Here is a 22,109-nt window from a genome sequence, read left to right on the forward strand (position 1 = left end):
GTATACCAAGGCAGTTCTGACATTTCAGAGTCCATTTAGAGTAAGCCACCTTTTAGTCCACATCTCAGCCAACCAACCAAACTGTTAGAGCCTTTCTAACTCCTCGAGCCATGGTACCAAATCCAGGATCTCTGCTTAGTGGGTCCATTTCAGTAAAGTCAGCGCCATCCAACTTCATATTCCTCTCACCATCACCCCACACCCAAGATATCCATTCCCACAGGATTTCTGTCTGTATAAATTGGAAAAATCATGCAGTTCTTTCAGAGTGCAGTGCACCTCTTCATGGGCCACACTTTATGCCTCATCTTCTGGGCTGTGCTGAGACTTAACTCTAACAATATACCTGGAAGCAAAGGGGGGTGGTGGGGGTGGGTCTTGAAAGAAATCTGCACCGTCTTGCAAAGCAATTATCTCGGGGGAGGCCATTACAGCTTCCTCAGGCAAAGTGTGGTTAATCACCTCAGATAGGGCAGGAAGGGCTGCTTCTACTGGCAAAGAAGACTCATCAGAATTTAGGGGTTCTATTTTCTCAGTTTCATCAGGATCTTCCCATATGTCTACATTCCAATTTTCAGGATCCCATTTCTCCCCTATCAATACCCTCAGTTTAACAGCAGACACCATGCAAAGTTGAGATTTCAATTTACATTGTAATTTAGTCACTCACAGGATGACACTCCGGATCTGAATTTCAGAAATCTCAGTGCTGCAGCTACGGGACCTAAGGTTTTCTTTCAAGGCAGATATAGAAATGTTCAGGTCATTATTGGTTACTCTGAACTCATCCTTTCCTTTCCACACTTTGTCCAGTAGAGTTAGAGCAGCCAGCCAATCTCATTACTCATTAGCTTGACAAAAATGTTATTAGGTATCAAATACATGGTCACTCAGAGCCTTTTTAAAATATTTGATTACGAGTATCCCATGATGATTATTTTACATATCACCATTGCCACATCATCAGTGCCTTCTATACCACTTGAAGTAAGAGTTATTAGTCGCTTTAAATCTAATCAGATTAGATTCCAAAAACCTTAGAATTCATAAAACTCACCCTTCAGTACAGAAAGAGAAAGAGGGAGGGGGCCAGGGAGATAGAAAGGGAGACAGAGAGGGAAGGAGGGACGTAGGGACAGAGAAACAGAGAGAGAGAGAGAGAGAGAGAAAGAGAAGAGACCACATTTTGTGAAGACTACTGAAAACACTGTAAACTGCATAAATCTAGGACTGTCATGGGAAGAGAGACCAGATATTCTCAGACCACAGAGCACTGCTCTCAAACACTGTGACCACAGCCCTTTTCAGCAGAACCAAAAATTTCACAGTCCACCCAGGCCTTCCCATACAAGACATAACATACTAAGACAAGGCTATCCATAACAACCCAAGAGATAAGAGAATAGGGCGTCCATGAAACAATAATAGGCTGTTATTCAAAAGGAACATTGGAAAACAAAAAGTAAGTCTTGGAAATTACAAACATGATAACAGAAATAGAAGGTAGGAAGATAAAATTCAAGAAATAAAAGCAGAACAAAAGGATGAGGAGAATGAAAAATGAGAACAATATTAGAAGATCAGTTCAGGAAGTCAGATAACAAAAAAAGGAGAAGTTCCACATTTTAAAAACTGAGGGGGAAAAATTATCAAAGAAATAATACAGGAAATTTCCCCAGCTCTGATGGACAAATTAGAGAGCTCACTGAGGGCCTACCACAATCGGCTTGAAAGGACCCACGCCAAAGAGCATCGTGAACCCCAAGACCACTCCAGGAACACCAGTCAGCTGCTCTCTGGATAACTAACCACAGAGCTACACAGTATGGTGCCCTGCATGCACCCTTCCTGTTCAGGTTTTCATATTTTAACTCAATGTTTTTCCTATAGTATTATTTGGCATATTAAAAAAAAAAAACCTTATAGGGCTTCCCTGGCGGCGCAGTGGTTGAGAGTCCACCTGCCGATGCAGGGGACACGGGTTCGTGCCCCGGTCCGGGAAGATCCCACATGCCGCGGAGCGGCTGGGCCCGTGAGCCATGGCTGCTGAGCCTGTGCGTCCGGAGCCTGTGCTCCGCAGTGGGAGAGGCCACAAAAGTGCGAGGCCCGCGTACCGCAAAAAAAAAAAAAAAAAAAGCCTTATAAATGGTATCCTGCTGTACACATCTTTCTGCAACTTGCTTTGTTTTTTTAATACTGCTTTGGGATTTATTCAAGCTGATATGTATAGATCTAACATATAACAGTTACCATGAAAGAATTAGTCTATTTTGTGACTAAAACATAGCTTATATACCCAATCCCCCTTGAGAAGCAACTGACTGCAATCGCTCGCTTCCATCCACAACCCTTTAATGAAAGTTCATGTCCACACATGCTGTGCACAAGTGCCAATGTTTCCCTAAGATACACATCTGAAAGAGCAAGGTCACAGTCATGGGGTCTGTGCACCTCTGGCTTCACTAGGTATTGACAACTGCTCTCCTAAGTGGCTGAACCATTTCATATTATTGACAAAAACATTAGAGTTCTTATCACCCCACATCTTAACCAACAGCTGGTGCTACCCAACTAATACATGTGTTGGTTTAATTTACCTTTCCCTAATCACTAGGGATGCTAAACTCCCTTTTCATTGGTCTTCTGGGATTTCTCATTGGTGAGACACTGTGGCAGAGACAACTAATGATCCCTAGTACCCATTTTCCTGTTCTTCCTTCCATAATGGGATACCTGAGTAATCTCTCACAACTACCCCGCTTCTTTGTTCCTCGGTGTAACTATGAGATTAAGTCCTACCAGTAGGATATGAGCAGAAGTAATATGTGCAACTTTGGGGTCACCTTCTTAAAGACAAGGCTGTGTTCCCTGGCCTCCCTCTTTGTTCCCCTTTCCCATTGGCTGCGAATGAGTGATACCAGCAACTTTTGATGTAGTGATGGTGCCATGTGATAAGATAGGAGACCTTCTAGCCAACATGCAGCCAGAGGTGAAGGCCTAAAGCAGAGCTTTCTATCTGCCTGGGATAACTACCTTCCTCTGGATCATTATATGGAGGTCTAGCTTATTTCAACCACAATATTTTTGGATCTCTGTTATAGTAGCTTCTTAGCCTGAACTCCAGTCAACGGCCTTTACTAACTTTTCTGCTGAATTGCCTTTTTCTCATTTTGCCTTTAACTAGCTGGGTATTAATCCTTTGTTGGGATGTGGGTAGGTATCACAAATACTTTCTCCCAGCCTCAGGTTCATCCTTTCACTTGGTTGTTTGTCAAAAGAAGATTTACAAACCACCCAATTGTTCTCCAAAAGGATTATACCAATTGTCATTCCTAATAAGCAGTGTATGAAAATGCTTATTCACTATCCTCAGTTGGTATTGTGTATTCTTACTTTTAATTGTTACTAATTTGATCATTAAAACCTAGATTTCCATTATTTTAGTGTGCATTTCTTTGATTTCCAGTGCAAATGAACATTCTTCTAAATCTCTGGTCTCTATGTCCTGTTATGTATTGAAGATATTTAATAGGTGTCTCAATTTCCTACAGGAATGTTGTGTTATTCTGCGAGGGCTGACTGCTATAACAACTCCCGAAATCTTAAGGGCCTAGCCCCAATAGAGGATTATTTCCTGTTCACACTGTAGTCCAGTTGAGGGCTGGGGTCAGCGTTCTGCTCTGGGAAGCCATTTGAGGCCCTAAACTCTGTCTAACTAATGTTTCTGTCCTAGGGCCTTCGAGTCCTGGAGGATTCCAGCAGGTAAAGGGGAAGACAGTACTAGAGATTGGGTAGCAGGGCTTTTAGAGACTAGGCCTGCAAGTGACCTACATCACTTCTGCCACAACTCAGTCATATAAACCCCAAACTGCAAGGGAGGGTGGAAAAATGTCTAGCCATGTTCCCATGAGGAAAACTCACAAAGGTCTGGTGATCTTACATCTCAACCACCATAAGCACCCCCTCTAAGAATAAGATGCAGGGCCCTGTTCCCTGTAGCTCTAGCACGATGCCCTTTACCACATAGTGCTTAGAAATAGCAACAGGTGGTAACTGCAGAGTGGGGTCACTCAGAGGCAAGGGGTCTCACAAACAGCAGCCATGCAGCCCTGGTCTGAGACAGGGGGCCCACATTCAGGGCCCATCACTGAGAGGCTGCCACCTCATCCTGAGCTCTCAAGCAACCATTCCAGACATGGGGGAGAGGTTATTCCTACTAGACTCTAAGATCGCTGACTTACCTTGTATGTCTTATAGTCAGTGCAGCGCTTCTCAAAGTGTGGTCTTTGAGACCCTCCAAAGGAGTCTGGGAGGTCAAAGTCACCTCATACAATACCACAACACTATTTGGCTATTTGGCTTTTTACTCTCATTCTTTCATGAGTGTAGAGTGGAGTTTCCAGAGACCATGTGACCTGTGATAATCACAGCAGACTGACTGCAGAAGCAGGCATGAGAATCCAGCTGTTTTCTGCTAAGCTTTACTTTAAATAGAGGTACAAAAATCTCAAACAGTGCCACTCTTCTCACTACACGTTTTGCTTTATAAAAGTTATTTTTCATTAAAAAAATGTTATTTATGTTACTAGGTCATGGATTTATCATTGTACTTTTTAAATAAATAATTATTTAATTTCTTAGTTTTAAAAAAATATGGTACATATCGGTATATATAACCCACATCAACGAAAGTTCTTTGGGTCCTCAGTTTTTAAGGTGGGTGGAGTGGCCCCCAAGACTGAAGGTTTGAGAGTGGCTAGTGCAGTGGCTAAGATGGCAGCTTCTGAAGCCAAAATGCTTTGGCTCAAACCTTGCTGCTCTACAACTATGGAAAAGAAATTAAGATAAACTACGCTAACGAACTTAGTGTGTGTGATCTTGAACAAATTACCCGGCCTCTCAGCCTCAGTTTCCCCATGGGTAAAATGAAGAACAACACACTCTTCTTGACTTGTCTGCTGATTCAGTGAGGTAATCCCCCTTCAACACTTAAAACTGTCCTTGGCACATACTGCACACTTAGCGAACGCTGTCCCTCATTACTTGCACGCCCACAGCAGTCAGCCCAGTGTAACTGTCCACAACAGGGGCACAGCATGTGTTTTCAGAAGGCTGAATGTGTAATAAATACGGGATGATGGAAAAGATACCATACCTCAGCCATCCAAAGGTCAGGTTATGATTACAGTGTTTGTTTACCTGTCAGCCACATCCAGGTCAGATTCCATCTTGTCCAGGCCTCTCGAGATACTGTCAAGCTGCTCGCCCTGATGGTGAAGGACTCTGGCTGTGTCTTCCAGACGCTTCTGGGTACAGGCCATCAGACCAGTCAACTCCTTCCCCTTGGTCATGGGGGAGGATGATTCCTCAACAGCAGCTCCTGACTGGGACAATAGCATCTCTCTCCAGAAATGCTCGATGATGCTGAAAACAACATTTCGACTAGGCTGCAAGGAACTGAACCAGTGCTTGTTGTGGTCCTTTTCCAGGATGGTAATAGAACTGAAGATAAAATAAGAAGCTTCTTTCTTGATCTCAACTATACTAGAAAGAGGAAAGTTGACAAGAATTTCTCTAGTTTTATCAGTCATAAATTTTAGTGAGAGAGAAGTTAATGAAAGTTTTCCAGGGACCCATTGCTTCTCAAGTTCTAAATAATAGGAGCATGGCCAGGTGTGGACGCAGATGTCTCTGCTCATCTGGTTCCTAGGTCGGTTTGTACTACGGCCAAGGTCACTCTGCCTCTGAAGGAGAGGGGGACAAATTAGTGGATAGATGAGCCTAAAATAGGACATCACACTTGGACTAGAGATACTAGGACACTGACAGCAAGGATATGGTCTGGATTCCAAGCACACTGGAGACTCCAGCACATGGCCAAGTCCTCACCTAGCAAGGACTCTCACACCACCTGTGATAGGCAGGATGAAGACCTTGCCCTACTCAGCAGAGAGGTACGGGCTGGGGCCAGACTTGTGCTTGACCCAAAGCATCAAGGTCCCCAGGGGCTCTTCACTCACCAGAGCACCCACATTGGGACCAGGGTTCACAGCTGATGTGACCAAAAGAAGAAAATCACTGGAAAAGACCACCCAAGGATTCTTCATAGGAACACCATCAGCTGTGATGACCCCTATCAACTACACACTCTACAAGTTTCCAAACTAACATTCACCTTTTGAAATTTTTATAAATTTACTTAGTTTCATATAGAAAATAATCTTACAGACAACCTTTTCCATTCTTGTAATCCCAACTAATTTTATAGGGTTCTACATAATTATATAATTTTATGTATATATTTTATATATAGTTATACATAACAAAGGTGTACTATTCACCATTTGCACTTATCAATGCATTTTTTTTTTTTTGACACGCTGCACGGCTTGTGTGATCTTAGTTCCCCAACCAGGGACTGAACCCAGGCCCTCGGCAGTGAGAGTGTGGAGTCCTAACCACTGGACTGCCGTGGAATTCCCTGTGGATGCATTTTAAAGTCATGAATGACAGATTTGAAACAACCCTTGTAGAACACTTAGTCCAACCTTCTCATTGTACAGATAAAGAATATAAGGCCAAGAAAAGATGAGGACTTTGTACAAGGTCAAACCACAAGTTCATGATATTAACATGGCTAGAACTAGGCAGGGTAATGCCTAGTCCAATGCTCTTCCAATTAGAGGTCCACCTGTAATATGGCGTTTCTTCTTTCCTTTCTCCTCCTTCTTTCCTTCTTTCTTTCCTTCCTTCCCTCCTTCCTCAAATCCTCGTTCTCTCTCTCTTGCATGCACGCACGCACGCGCACGTGCACGCACGCACGCGCACGTGCGCGCACACACACACACACACACACACATGAGTTTAATTATGACATGATTTCACTTATAAAAACAGGAGAAGACATAATATTATCCCTAAAAATGTTGAAACGTGTGGACTTTTACAGAATGGTACAGGGATTCTCTGCATTTCGTTAACAAGTTTTAAGCCCCCACCATGCCACGCTGGGCTGCAAGTACAAAAGAAACAACAATGACATAGTCCTTGGTTCATGGAGCTTAGAGTCCCCTGGAATTCTATAAACTTCCTCATTGAGTTATATTCTAAAGACTCAGACTCTTCAATGTAATTACTGTACTAGACGCCACATCAAGCAGCACAAGCCTGGACAGCAAAAGAAAAAGGCAGTACCTGCACCTGAAGAACCTGAATTGAATTGAGATTCCTAATTATGAAGAAACAAAGTGATTTGAGATTAGGCAATGTATTATCAAATATGAAATACGTTAATGTAAACAAAACCCCAAAGCTCATAGGGTTGTAGGCATGATACGGAATGTAAGGAAGTCTTAAGTGGACTACAGTGGCAGTCTAATTGGTCTCCTGCCTTTGGTACTCCAAAATACCCCCCCACTGCCACTGCAATTTTCTTTCCACAGTAAGAGAGGCCCCATCCAGCCCTCGGCCTCTCCCACCCTCTCTCTCCCTTGTGGGGCTGTATGGAACTTATGCACACTTACTGTGTTAAATGGTAGGATGACCACTTGTTATTTGACTGCAAGCTCTCAAAGGGCAATGACCATATTTTATTCATAATCCTAACTCAGGAAACACTTTGTGACTGAATAAATGGAACAGACACTCGTGGTTTATGGTATCTGTCCATCTGTGACTCTCAGCATAGCTGAGGTCAATGCTCAGGCTGGTCTCATCCTACTGCTTAATTAAATACTGCACATACAAGGTATGGACATTATGGAGGCAATTCTTCACGGTGCTTCTCCACATTTTATGTCAAAAACTGACATAAAATTTTATGTACCAAAAACTGTCCCAGGCTATCTTCCTTGTAACTGTGGACAGTGTCTCCCTCCTGGTTGAAAGAGGATCTGTTTCCTGACCAGGATAATAGGTCAGTGTCCCCTTGGAGGCAAGTGTTGGGCAGATTTGCTAGCAGCCCCCTCATAAGCTGTGACACAAACCCATGGTATATGCAGCATCCACCTGTGCCCTCAGAATGTAGGGGGCAAGGGGAACAGATGCACACATGAATCCTGCTGTGCCATGCATAACAGGCCCTTTCTGACAGAGGGCCTCCTCTCTTCTGCCACATCTACAAAACTATGGCAGGCTCACTCTTCAACCCGCAATAAAGTCTCAGACCCTTCACAATCCCCAAAAGTGATGTGCAACACAAAGATCATTCTACTTTGGGTATGGGTTCTTCATACGAGAATCTCTATTAAGCTAAATATTTAGGAAGCAAACTCTACAAATCGACTCTATCGATTCATAACACCCTAGGATGTTTTTATTTGACTTATGGGAATTAAAACTTTCCCCAAACTTTAATTCATTTTAAAAATTAGTACATGAAAAGTTCAGAAACAGGAGTCAGAATGGTGGTTATAACTGGGGAGAAAGGAGGCCTTGACTCTGTGGTGCTGGTAATGTTCTATTTCTTGCCCTGGGTGTATTAATTTTCTGATAATTCAAGATTTGTGCATTTTCGGTTCTTACGATTTGTTCACTTTTCTTCATTAATACTTCAATGAAGGATTTACTAAATATTTAGTAATAATATAAAATTTTATTAAAAATTAATAATAAATGTACATATGAAAGGTATACCAAAACTATATTTCAGCTGGGCATTACAATTTCAAAAACATCTGAAATCACTGCCTTAGGTAGCAGCACAGCTGGAAGACTACAGCACAAACCTTTCATATGGACAATGGCAGGTATTCCCACTCATCTGTGTGTGACCCCTGGCTACTCAGCCCCACTGCCTCCACTTCCTGATCTGTCAATGGGATAATAATTGTACCTATCCCACACTGCAGCTGTAAGGCTTAACTGAACTGATAATGTGAAAGGTGCTTAGAAGAGTACTTGGCACCTAATATATGCTATAGGTGTTATTACAATCATTGTGAATACTACAAAGTATCTACAGAACTAACTCAGCTCATCTATTAGGAATGTGAAGAGTCTACTCTTGATTCCATTTCTTTAACGACTGCTAAAACATCACCATACCCAGAATCTGTTATTTGGTCTCATTAGTTTTCACCACCTGATCAGAGTTGGCTATAGACAGCACCTGGCCACAAAAACAAACACGACAGTGAAAAAGAGGAGAAAGAAAGAAGGAAGAATGTGCCTAGTGTACACAAAATTAAAGTGCCAAACAACTTGATTCCATTAAAAGAGAAATAAATTTAACTCCTATGTTAATCAGATTGAAGTACTTCCCAAGTACACTCTAGAACTTCTCTTAATCACAGTAGCAAGGGCTGATCCAAACTTCCCAGATATGCGTATGTGCCAATCAACCCCTGTTACTCAGTACTACAAATCAGTCCAGTCTAACAGCTCTGCTAATTACTAATACCTGAAATTAGGACAAACCTAAAAGAAAGCTGCCATATTAAGCATGAGAATTTTGTCATCACGACAAAATGATGTCAGGGCTGGAGGGACCACAGAGATCATCTCCAACTCACTTCATTCAACAAATGAATGAGCACAACTCTATCATGGCAGAAGCTCTAAAAGTCCACTGATAGCTTGGCTAATACTCTTTCAGGAGTATTAGCATCTTCAAGTGTCTTCTCTGAGTGTCAATTCTGAAAAAGCAATAGCCTTAGGACCTACATATTTAAGGAGATACAATACAGTGCAGGGACCAGAGGGTACAGGGGTAAGGAGACAGAACATATACAGTTAAAGATAAGCAACAATTAGACTGCAGATACTTGCACTGAACTGCAAAAACAGTAAGTGGTAAAGAACATTCTAGAAGAGACTACTGCAGATTAAGACTATAAGGAAGGCAAGCCTCCTACTTGAAGAATGTAGCAGGGCTGGAGCAGGAAGAAGCAGAGACTTTCCACTCTCAGGTCTGGTGCCACCTTCTTGTGCGTCAGTAGGAATGACCATTCTGAGTCACAGAGGAGCCTGAGGCTTATGGGGTCAGAAACTTCCCCAAGGAGACACAAACCCAAGAATCCATCTTCTTAGGCAACATGATGATGAATGCCAGACCAAGGGGAATCTCCACACTACAAACAAACAATCTCATACTCCCAACTCAGCAGGGCTCTGTAAAGGATCCAGGAAACCCATGCTCTTATGTCGCTGGAAAGCTAACGAAGATCTCAGGTGTTTAACACTCCTGACCTCCTGTACAGAAGACTGGTGTCTTCTTTAGGGGCTTTATGTGTGAGCTCCCTGCACACAGTGGGACTGTGTGGAAGCTCCCTGCGTGGGGCAGAGCAGCTGGGAGGGTGCCTTTCCTCTTTAACAGTGGTTCACTCTGGACAAAAAGAACTGTAAAGCCAAAGTGTCTTCATCAGACCTTTCTCCCTAGTAAGAAGGATACTCACCTGAGCACTCTGAAACAGACATAAAACAGACTACAGAGTGTCGCTGGACTAGGGCTTCTCACAGGACAGGGAAGCAAGGGTGTGTAGACCTTCAGCTTTTATGACTGACACACCTACAGTCCCCCATGAGCTGTGAGGTCCCCGGCGAGCCACCGGCACAACCTGCTAGCACTGTCCTGCCATGAGGCCACTCGGCAGTTATTCAGATGTGAATAATAGAAAAGTTCTTACTCTCAGCATTAGGGACTACTAACCCCATCAACCATGGTTTTCAGTGTTTCCACGTCCAAAACAAATGTCAGAGGCAAGGTACCTCTGGCCTCAGTCACTGCAATGTGCTCACAGCTCGCGTCAGCCCCTGAAACCAGCTAGACTCTGGTCCTCCTGGCTGAAAAGAGCCTCCTGCCACTTGGCCACCCCCTGTCTGCCATAAACCACCCCCAAGAGAGTCGAGGAGGGGCCATATCTTGTTTACCGCTATTCCCCATACTTTGAGACTTTGATTTAGCATGAAAATTGAATTTATATTAACAATTGCCTGACCCGAGCTGTCATTCCTGAGCGTGTACTCTGAGAGGTATTCCCTAAGTACTGAGTGAGATTATGCACAAATTCCCCAAAGAATTACTGAGTCTGGCATTGCAGCATCCAAGGAACCATGCTGTAGTTCCAACTCCAGCCCTGCCACAAACTTTATGACTGTGGAAAAGCTATTTCATCTTCTGGGCCTCTGTTTAACCATGAAAATAACTAAAAGACCTAAGGGCAATATCAGCTCTAAATTATTCTAAAATTCAAAAAGAGAGAAAAGTTAGAGGAAAGAAAATTTAAGAGAAGAACGAAAACACTTCTCATGATTGTACTAATACAAGAAATATGAGAAAAGTACTCAGGTTTGACAAATACCAAGGAAAAAGCAAAAGGAAAAACCTGTGGCCACAACTTTTCCTACCACAGATTTCCATGGCAGCTTTCCCAACAGACCAAAATAAATGAGGTTTAAGTGGAAGGGCCAAAGTGAGAACAACATTCCCGTGTGCATTAGAATGACCCCACCCACACCCTCCCTCTCCCTCAGCTGAGGACTCTGATACCACACCTGTTCCTGGGTGTCCTGCCTTTCCTCTGGTCTCCATGCACAGTTTGCGGGAAGCAGTGTCCCCGCTCCCTCCCTCAAAGACCAGATTCTAGTCTGGTCTCCATCCCTTCGACACTAGGAAAGGGCATGCTTTTTTTCCCCTAAGGGCCAGGTAGTAAATATTTTAGGCTTTGTGAGCACATGGTCTCCCTTAAACTATTCTGCCATTGTAGAGTAGAAGCAGCCAGCGACAATACAGAAACAAAGGGGTGTGGCTGTTCCAATAAAACTTCACTTATAAAACAGGTGGCAGCCAGACTTGGCCCACGGGCCATAGTTTACCAACCCGTCCTAGATCATCTCATCAGTTTACACTCACGCTCTAAGACCATCTTAAAACAGACACCCTCCCCACATCCCCGCAGTCCTCTCCACTTACTGCTCCTCCAAGAGACTCCAAATGCTTCCCTGTGCTTGCCCCCCAACCACCAGCCAGGAATCTCCCCCTCCAGACAGGCTCCTGTCCCCGCCACTCGCTGACACTTCTCTGTCCAGGCCTCCAGGTGGCCAAATCCAATGCCCACATCTGTTCTAACCTCTGTCCAACACACCTGCCCATCTCCTGAGACACATCACGTCTTGGTTTCCCGGATACCATGCTCCCCTGGTCTCCCACTCCCTGGGGCCTGTCTTCAGTCTCCTCTGCTGATTCTTCCTCTTCCACCTGACTGCTAAATGCTGGAATGACCAGGTCACAACCTTGGTCCTCTTAATCAATACTCTCTAAGTAAGTCAACACAGTTTCATAGCATTAAATATCACCTTCCAGCTGTTGCCTGGCCTGCCAAACTTTCCTCTCCAGCCCAGACTCTCTGAGACTTGAGTATTGCCTGGGCGTCTCCACATGACCATCTAACAGGCATCTGCAATTTAGCAAGCCCCTCCTTCTGCTCCTGCATTTCAGTGAAGGCACTGCCAGGTGACTTCTCCTGGATCCCCTCTTCCTCATCCCTCTCAATCTGTCAGCAAGTTTTGGCAGTTGTATCTCACATCTGCCGTCTGCACCGCCCCCCATCCCCACAGCCACACGACTATGCAACACTGTCATTACCCTCCTGGACAACTTCCCACCTGACCTCCTTGTTTCACTCTGCCTCCCACTACCCGTTCTCTAGCCAGCAGCCAATGTGACCGTCATAAAACAAAATTAGAAAATATCATTCTTCTGCTGAAACCCTTCCCCATGTACCTCGAGTAAAGTCCAAAGTCGCCACCCAAGTCATGTAGGCTTTACTAACTACAGCCTCACCGACCAGCCCGTACCCTCTCTCTGCTCTGCTCTGTTCCTGTCTCAGGCTCCCCACCTGCTGCTCCTGGGACTCTGAACAGCCAACTCTACCTCACTCTCCAGGCCTCTGCTCCAGTGGCATCCTTGCCCCTTCACCAACCACAGCACTCACCAACCACAGTACTCACCATAATTCCAAAAAGCCTGTGAATGTGCTTACACGTTGACCAACTCAGTCAAAACAATGGAGAAGGCAAACATTACAAGGAGGGTGCCTTGTGCACAATGCTGGTGCATCATAGGAACCCATTAAACACGTGTTGAGTGAACCACAAATCATATGATGTGAAAACATTAACTGTGTCCACTGTGGACAGTTTTCTTCCATCTATCTGCTGAACTAGGTCTTCACTCTATGCTAAGTTCACAGAGTCCTTATTTGGTCCTCACCTGCTGTAAACTGGAACCCACATCTTCCAGTGAAAACACAACATGCCTGCTGAATTAGGGAGAAGAGGTCATGGCAAGGTACCTCAAGAGTCTTTGAGACTAATCCACACAGTGATGCTCCTGGGGAAGAAATGAATGGTCACAGGGACTGAACTAATTAACACACTGCAATTAGTATAATGGATCTCTCTTAGCACTTCCATCAGACCTGTGTTCTGGAGTAGACTCAGTATCAAGTAAACATCCTATTTTTAGTTAATTTCCAAAGTAACAGACTAAGCAACATTTTATACACCTTCCAATAACTCCTGACCACAAGAAGGCTTAGAGTCAGAACACTGGGAGCAGTGTCTCCAGGCACCAGTGGCCAGTCTTTTCCATTACCTTCACCTCCTGCTCCTCAGAGGCTCTCACTTTCAACCGGGGAGGTTTGCAGGTGTTCGTTTCATTACAATAACATAGCCTATTCACATGGTACGTGCTATCTTTCTAACCTCTCAGAGCAGACAACTAGGATTTTATGTTATTCCCACTGCATCTCCTACAAAATGCTAACTTTTAAACTCCACTCCTGCCATTTTTCTTTCTGGCCCTCTGTGGGGTGTGTCACTGAGATGTGACAAGGCTTAGAGCAGTACCCTGCTCCCAGATTCTGAGTCAGGTCTGGGTGGGGCCCAAGAATGTGCATTTCCCACCAGTTCCCAGGTGATGCCAGGGCTGCCGTCTAGTGGCCTTGGAGGGACACAGACCTGTGTTCCAGTCCCCTGTTCTCACTAGTTATGTCAGGGCCTCATGCGTACAGTTGTGATAATACTGTCAACACCAGCGAGCCATCATGTGAACTAGGGGAAATACAGGACAAAATGCCTGGCCCAGGGCAAATGCTCAAGAAAGGAGACCTTCTTTCCTACCCTGAGTTACTGGTTCAGTTACCCCAACAATCCTGGGGAGCATGTGGACCTGCTGGCCTAAAGCGTCCCCTTTCTTATGAAACTTAGTCTCAACCACAGAGCTTCAGAAGCTAGAATCCTGGGATTCTTCCCAGGCAATGTCTATCTGAATTTCATATTTCCCCTGTGAGGCAAACTTTGAGCCATATTTCTCAGTTCTTTAGACAATTATGAACATTCTGCTTCCCACACTTTTTCTATTTGCCTTCCATGATCTGCACTCACCACAACTAAAACCAAATAATTAAGGAACATCTGGTCAATATGTGGCAAGAAATTGACATCTGTTAATCTTTTTAAAAAAGTTAAAAGCAGCAAAAGCTTATATATATAAACTTACATACATATAAAATAGAAAGAGAGACTGTGTCTTTGTGTATGTGCGCGCGCGTGCGCATGCCCGTGCGCGTGTGTGTGTGTGTGTGTGTGTGTGTGTGTACAGGGAGGGACAAAGAGAAAAAAAATGAATGAATGAGTGCATGCCTGGAAGGATAACTCTATATCAAGAAACAAAAGCTGCTCATCTCTGGATGGAATTAAGGGTGACTCTTTTTCTCCATTTTAACTTCCCAGTGCATTCTAACTTTCTGCCCAACACTGGCCGAATGAAGAATTCCACAGCTTGACCATGTGAGGTACAATGAGACAGACTGGGAAGGGAGCACAGTGCACACAGAATCACACAACCTCTCACAATGCTCTGGTTGCAACAAACTCTCCACTTCAACATCTTGCCCATGTTCTCAGCTCCCACTTTAGACCCCTCCTATACCTGGACTTCAGACTCTCCCTAACTCACTTTTTCCTAGTCCTCCCCTTCTCTGCCTTTCCCCACTTCTGGTCCTCGCTGTTCACCTTCTGCATAAGCTTCATACCCCTTGGAAAGAGTCCCCCCTCAAGCCCCACTCCAAAGCTCAGAGCCCTCATATCCCCAGAATCTCACTTATGCCATCTATAAGGGTAAATAAACAAGATTACATCTTCACTGTTTAACAAAGGGGAAGAAGTTGCCCCTTCCCTGTCCTTTGAGTGTTTCCTTTAGTCAAGAATGAAACAAACTCAGTGTTCAGATTTTACAGGGCACAGTCACCACCTGCTGACTCAGAGCAGTAAACACGGACCTCCAGAACTGAGGCAGGAGTCACTCACCAGCTGCAGACTACACTGGTGCATCTATTTTTCCCTCAAGGAGATGAGAGAGGTCTTAACAGTTCATTCTTCTACTTCCTTGTGTATAAAATGTGTGACGTTCTGCCCAGCTCTGTACTCTCTTGAAGATGCCTTACATGCATGTAATCTGCTCATACAGTAATGAAACTGTTTTCTTCCTTTCCATATTGATATGGGTAGGAAGGACATCTATTTCTCCAACATGCTGAGACCCTGACTTGTCACCCCCACCCAAGTTCCTCTTTGATGTCCCCCATTTCAGGTCTGCTGGTGTGCACAGCCTCATATCCCCACCCTTGATGCCCCCACACCTTCACTTCAGACCCACCCTATTCCCCCAGCAACCCCTCCGGGTCCCCACCATTGCCCTAGTCCCCCAGCATGCCTCCAGGTCCCCACCATGCCCTTCAGGTCCCACCATCCTCTCCTAGTCCACAGCATTTCTTCCGGGTCCACAGCATTTCCTCCGGGTCCCCAGCATCGCCCTAGGCCCTCAGAACCTCCCTAGTCTCCCAGCATCCCCACCAGGTCCCACCATCACCGGAAAGTTACAGCATTCCTTCCAAGTCCCCATCAGCCCCCTAGGCCTCCATCATCGCCCTAGTCCCCCAGCATCCCCTCCAGGTCCCCAGCATCCCCTTAGACACCCAGCATCCCTCAGGACACTACCTTTGGCCCTTGTGCCTCTCTGGTAGCCCAGCCCACATCCCACCACCTTCCGTAGTCCTTGGAGCATTGAAAAGAGGAGGAGTCCTCACTTCGGCGGTAGCGTTAGGAGGGACCCTGACGGAAGAGCACAGGCCCAGCTGCAGACTGGAGACACGCCTTACCTGAGTCGCGGGGGAGGCGCGAAGTCGACAAGACTGGGGGCCGACACCGTTCAACAATCTCTGAAGCCGCGGGGGGCGGGGGAACCTGGAGCTGGGAGGATCGTGCTGTGGGCCGCTCCTGTGCCTGCGCCGGGTGAGGGCCGTAGAATGCAGCGAGCATGCGCCCAAGAACTGGCTCGCCGTGTTTCAGGCTCGGCCAGGAACTTAGACCGCGGGCTCTAGGTTCCGCTCGAGTGCTCCGGGACGACCGCGGCCTATGAGTGTCTGTACCTCGCCGCTTTCGCTCTGGCCGGCGCGGGGCTGTGAGGCGCGGGTGCTCAGAGCGTGTACTCCGGAAGCAGGTTTAACAAATACTTCCTTTTTCACCTCCCTGTTTAAAGAGCAGAGAAGTGGGAAGCCGGAAGCCGGATTCTGGGCCTCCAGGAGCACTCCGTCCCCAGCAGCTCCTCCGACTCCGCGCAGCCTCTGTGACCGGCCCGCAGCCCTCCTTGTGCCCTGCAGCTCCTCCGACACCCCCCCGAGCCCCGCCCTGTTCCCGGCAGCCCTCCAGATCCCCCCGGCAGACTCCCACCCCACTCATCCCGCACGCCAGGGACGGCGAACCTGGCCCGGGATGGACAGGGAGGCGCGCGTGTTCGCCGAGAGCCACTTCCGAGGCCTTGAGGGGTGTCTCCCCCGCAGGGTCTGCCCGAAACTGGACCGCGTGGACTTCATCGAGAAGCCGGACTCCTTTTCCTACGCCGACTTTTTCAAGGGTTACCTGCTCCCTAACTTACCCTGTGTTTTCTCCAGCGCCTTCACCGAGGGCTGGGGCAGCAGGAGGCTCTGGGTGACACCCAGTGGAAAGCCCAACTTCGATTATCTGCTTCAGAACTATGGTAAGGACTGAGCGCGAGTGCCCCGGGCAAGAACAGCATGGAGTGCAAACACAGGACTAGACTCTTAGGTCGGACTGTGAGGGAGGGCGCAAATGAGGACAGCCACAGAGGGCTTGAGGGAGGCAAGGCATGAGTCACTCCCCAGAAGAATTCACCTGGAGACGGTGTAGCAATGAGTTGGAGGGCAGACAGGGTCAGGGAGGATTGACAGGCTGGAGGACTCAGAAAAGTCTTGTCCCTGACCCTTTCCTTTCAGGAGACGTGGTTGTACCTGTTGCAAATTGTGGGGTCCGGGAATACAACTCCAACCCCAAAGAACACATGACCCTCAGGGACTACATCAGCTACTGGAAAGAGTACATTCAGGGAAACTACTCCTCTTCACGGGGCTGTCTCTATCTCAAAGACTGGCATCTGTGCAGGTAAAGGAGCCTGGAGCACTGGCCACAGCACTGCTTTTCAGTTCTGAGTGAGCCCTGGCTGCACACGGAGGAACTCATCTTTTCCCCAGTTAGGAATTTAACCCACTTTCCTCGGCCTGGTTGGAAGTGTCATTCTCTCCAATCATGGCCATCTCACCATGCCTGCACAGGCTTGGTTGCTATGAGGAATGTGGGCCTGGCAGAGGCACAGATGGGCTATGGTTACTCACCTCTTCTTTGTCACATTTGCCCAGAACCATGCTTGTCAGCTTCACCTCCATCTAACTGGCAGCATCCAGCCTTTGCCTGTTCTCTCAGATGCCCCTGGGACCAGCCTCCCCTGTCCAGACCTACTTCTCCAAGTCAGGCCTGTTATCATCCACCTTGGCTGTTGCCAGTCTCCAGACTAGCTGACCCGCCTCAAGTCCTGCACCCCACTGCTAAAGTCCAAGTGAGCTTTCAAGCAGGACTGTGCCCCAACCATTTAAAATCTCCATCACTAACAAGCAATGCCAACTCTTTAACAAGGCCTTCCGAGATCTGTTGCCACTACCATATGCTTCTTCCACCTGGGGAGCTCAAAGGATGTGCTCTGAGAAACGCCTCGCTCTTGAAGGCAGCCCCACCCCTTCTGCTGGCCTTCCCACTCTCTGAGGTGGTCCTTAGGTTTTGTAGCCATTTCCCCTGCCAGGGGTGTGCTTTTCACAAGCAGAGAGGAGGTCCTAGTCAGACCCCCGCCATCTAGCACAGGGCCCTGGCACCGATCAGGTGCTCATTTAATGAATGAGTGAACAGTGGAATTCTTGTTTTGCTGATGCAGGAACTAAGACTCAAAAAAAAAAAAAAAAATTCAGGCCCTTGTGATTCCCAAGAGCAATCCAAGAGTACATGAAGGGCACGAGCATCCTGCTCAAAGTTTGCCCTTGGTACTGTCTGCCACACAGCTTCTTACTTGTCAGAGAGACCTGGTCCGGCAGACAGTCACTAAGATGCAACCAGACTCTGGTCCTAGACTTCACGGACTCATATTCCAACAGCACAGATGGACTCATAGATTCAGACACTCGTGCACTGTGAATTTGTGCTTCAGATAAGCAACGAGTAGTTTTTTGGGTATAAGTATGTCCCAGGTATTACAAGGGGCATACTTATCCTAGAAACTTGTTCACTGTTTATTTGAAATTCAGTCTTGAGGAAGTGTCTTGCGTTTTCCTTGGCAACCCAAAAATAAAAAGAACAAAGGAAGGCCTGGATCAGGCACGCAGGGGTAGCCACATGGGAGGTGATATCTGAGCAGGGTTTTGAACGATAAGCAGGAGACTGTCACTGTACAAAGGCATGGCAGCGGAGGGACCTGCATGGTGTTCTGGGGAACTACTGGTGGTTTGGTACTACTAAGGCTCTCCCCTGTCATGGGCTCTGACCGAGAGTGTTGTGTGACCATGTTGTTGGTAGAACTGCACTCTCCCTTGGGCTGGTTTAGAATGCTCCTCTGTTTGGGACCCCATTGGTTGGGTTGTGGGGATGGATCCAGGGAAGTGAGGGGTTGAAAAGGACCTCCGTGTACCTGGGCTGTCCTCACGCCTGGGCCTGTGGCTTTGAATCTTCTTGGCAGAATCAAGGTCACTGGTGTGGTTAAAAAAGTGGAGGAGGCCCCCAAATTCTGGAAACCAGCATGATGCAGATGATGCATTTAAACCCCAGCTCAGCCCGAAGCTGAAATCCTGGAATGGGTGTGGGAGTGGCCAGGAACATCTAGGTCACTGCCTGTACAAGTTGTCTAGGCTGTGTCACAGCACCTCCAAAACCATTTCATCTGCTTACAACTCTGGTTCAGTCATTTGGGCAGGGATCAGCTAGGGCTACTTGGGGCTGTGGTCATCTGGTGGCGGGTCTATGGCTGGGTGGTCTGAGGTGGCCTCACTTCTGGTGGTTGGTGCTGACTCCAGAAGGCAGGTCAGGGGTCATTCACATAATTTCAAAGCTCTCATGATATTTCATGCACTCAGGACGTGGGTGCCGGGAGGTTGGCTTGTAGCCACTTCTGTAGTTTCATGCCACTTTCTAAAGGGACTCCTCGGCGGACGGCGTGTTTACCCTGCCCATATACTTCTCATCTGACTGGCTCAACGAGTACTGGGATGCCCTGGACGTGGATGACTACCGCTTCATCTACATGGGGCCCACCGGCACCTGGTAACCGCCTGTCTGCTCCCACCCACCATCCTACACCCCGTCCCTGGTCACTCTCCTGAACCTTCCTGCTGGTGTGTCAGCTCTTGCCCAGAGCCTCTCAGAGATTCCTGTTAGCCACGTAATGGAGTCGGCTGCCAGGTCTGGCATTTCTAAGCCCACTTACCTCTTTCCTCTGTGAAAAGAGCTCGTGCACCTCCTGTGTGATGTGCTGGGGTGGGGGAGGCTTGGCCCTCCCACCTGGCTCACAGGCCAGGTGTGAGAGCTGGGGACCACTGAGCCTGGCCAGTCTACTCAGAAGAAGCAAAGCCCACATCCAAGCCACACAGCACCAACAGAAGCTCTCGCACAGGTCGCCGTTCCATGCTGACATTTTCCGCTCCTTCAGCTGGTCCGTCAACATCTGCGGGAGGAAAAAGTGGTTCTTCTTCCCACCGGGGCAAGAAGAAGCCCTGCGGGATTGCCACGGTAGCCTGCCCTACGACGTGACCTCCCCCACACTCCTGGATAGCCGCCTACACCCCATGCGAGATCACTGTAGCCCCCCACTGGAGGTCACACAGGAGGCAGGCGAGATGGTGTTTGTGCCCAGTGGGTGGCACCATCAAGTCCACAACCTGGTATGCTGGGCACTCCCTACCCCATGTGCTGTGGCCCAGATGGGTCAGGGAGACAGGCCACAGGGCTCCACTGAGCTGACTCTTACCCCCGTTCACCTGTGCCCCTTGGCCTGCTCAGCAGCTCTTCTTGCCCTCGGCACCTTCCTAAATGCGTTCCTGCAGAGAGAGGGCTGAGCCCACCCGCCCTGATCCCATAGAGTGGGCAGGCTGTCCCTCTGGGAGAGCCTGGGTATGGGATGGGGCAGGCCATGGGCAAGGCTGGTACTGCGTGTGGCTATATTGGTTCCCTGCACGCAGCACTGCTGAGGGCCCCCAGCCTCTTTCCCTCCCTCCCATGTTGCTTTCCTGGGCAACAGTGGGCAAGGGGTCCACACACTGTGGTGTCCCAGCCCTTACGGAGCCCCATTCTGGGCTAATTGTGGATTCAAATGATCCCAGCTCCCTCTTCTCTGCTGGCTCCCATTGGGAGATGGAAGCAACTCCTCCCAGCGGAGGAAAGCTGAGAGGACCTCAGGACGGGGAGGGGATGGTGCCCCCTGTGGGCTCACGGGGACAGCCTGTGCCCTACCCCTTCCAGGAGGACACCATCTCCATCAACCACAACTGGGTCAACGGCTGTAACCTGGCCAACATGTGGCACTTCCTGCAGCAGGAGCTCTGTGCTGTGCAGCAGGAGATCATTGAGTGGAGGGACAGCATGCCCGACTGGCACCACCACTGCCAGGTGGGACAACTGGTCTGAGCAGGAGGGGGGCACAGGATGAGGCTCACCAGGGCTATCTATAGTGGGAGGATTGGTAGGGGGCTCACCTGAACCAGGACCACAGTCAAGGGCAAGAGGGTGCTCACCTGGCCCAGGGCGTCAGTGTGGGGAGGGTATGGAAAAGCCCCAGGACAGCCTGCAGTCTTAAGGGAGGGTGTGGTCTCTAAGGTCAGATCTGTAGTCTTGGGGGCCTGGTGGCAACCAGGCCTACCTATTTGAGTGAGGGTTCTGGGGCTTTCAGGCTGCAGGACTCAGACCCATTTGATCACTGGTTGGCCCCCAGGTGTCTCCATCCTCGAGGACTGGACTGTGTCTCAGGGCCCTTTGTAGCCTAGACTCGATGCAGGGTCAGCAGAACTTGCCTAGAGCTGTGAGTGAGCAGCAGCTCACTGGTTGTTCTTTCTGGCCCAGGTCATCATGAAGTCCTGCTCCGGGATTAATTTCGAGGAATTTTATCACTTCCTCAAGGTCGTTGCTGAAAGGAGGCTTCTCCTCCTGGCGAAGGGGATGGGTCCTGGCAAGGTGGAGGGCGGCAAGGGCACCAGGCTGGGCCCCCAGCAGGCCGCTTTTGACATTTGCCGCATAGCTGAGGTGCTGGAGTCCGTCGTGGCCCACCCTGACTTCCAGAGAGTGGACACCAGTGCATTCTCACCACGGCCAGAGGAGCTCCTACAGCAGCTGGAGGAGGCTGTGGCCACCACCACATCCCTTTAGTGCATGCTGCAAGGATCGGGTGCAGCACATCCTTGGGGGACCCTGGAGGCACCAGTGTGGAAGGCAGTCACCCTGTGCAAGGGTCCCTTCTGGAAATAAAGCTCTGTCCTCCTTTGTGGCCTGGGATGTGTCACCTCCCTGTTGAACTGTCACCTCGGCGTCCCAGGCACAATTCCTGCTCTTTGGGGTCTGATATGTCCTGGCTGTCTCTTGGCATCCCTGGGGCCCCGATGCCTGTCCAGAGGGTCCAGGCTCCTTGTCCTCGTGAGGCCCAGCCAGGACTGGGAACTGGATCCGGTGAGGGGGGGTGCATGGGGAGGTGTTGGTCATTTGGACCCACAGCAAGGAGGCTGGAAATG

The 22,109-nt window shown here is 48.1% G+C and overlaps 2 protein-coding genes across 7 annotated transcripts in view; one reads left to right on the plus strand and one right to left on the minus strand.

The window, feature by feature from the left end:
* Positions 1–16,278, minus strand: part of SNAP47 (synaptosome associated protein 47) — a 72,857-nt gene extending 56,579 nt beyond the window's left edge. For 2 of the 4 annotated variants that reach the window (XM_060008216.1, XM_060008215.1), the window contains exon 1: positions 5,200–6,071. In XM_060008216.1, coding sequence (XP_059864199.1) covers positions 5,200–5,795 — 596 coding nt within the window. In that variant the 5' untranslated portion in view covers positions 5,796–6,071. Of the gene's footprint in view, positions 1–5,199; positions 6,072–16,160 lie in introns of those variants that run through there. The other 2 variants (XM_060008213.1, XM_060008211.1) reach the window with 2 other exon arrangements.
* A 135-nt stretch (positions 16,279–16,413) lies between these two features.
* JMJD4 (jumonji domain containing 4) lies at positions 16,414–21,868 on the plus strand. Of its 3 annotated transcripts, none has more exons than XM_060008208.1 (6): positions 16,414–17,038; positions 17,295–17,460; positions 19,531–19,656; positions 20,006–20,273; positions 20,851–20,997; positions 21,448–21,868. In XM_060008208.1, exons 1-6 carry the CDS (start codon positions 16,417–16,419, stop codon positions 21,748–21,750), a joined length of 1,632 nt encoding a protein of 543 aa, XP_059864191.1. In that variant the 5' UTR covers positions 16,414–16,416; the 3' UTR covers positions 21,751–21,868. The 3 variants fall into 3 exon arrangements, with proteins under 3 accessions (XP_059864191.1, XP_059864192.1, XP_059864193.1); XM_060008209.1 differs by having other exon boundaries at positions 21,505–21,868; XM_060008210.1 differs by lacking the exon at positions 20,851–20,997.
* The last annotated feature ends 241 nt before the right edge of the window (positions 21,869–22,109 follow it).

Source organism: Delphinus delphis, chromosome 3 (genome assembly GCF_949987515.2).
Source record: "Delphinus delphis chromosome 3, mDelDel1.2, whole genome shotgun sequence".
In the NCBI taxonomy this organism is placed as follows: Eukaryota; Metazoa; Chordata; class Mammalia; order Artiodactyla; family Delphinidae; genus Delphinus; species Delphinus delphis.

Bases quoted from the DNA above. Each gene is read 5' to 3' on its own strand.
- JMJD4 (XM_060008208.1), top strand. From the start codon at position 16,417: ATGAGTGTCTGTACCTCGCCGCTTTCGCTCTGGCCGGCGCGGGGCTGT. The intron at 17,039-17,294 runs GTAAGGACTGAG...CTTTCCTTTCAG, and splicing joins TTATCTGCTTCAGAACTATG to GAGACGTGGTTGTACCTGTT. The intron at 17,461-19,530 runs GTAAAGGAGCCT...CACTTTCTAAAG, and splicing joins AAAGACTGGCATCTGTGCAG to GGACTCCTCGGCGGACGGCG.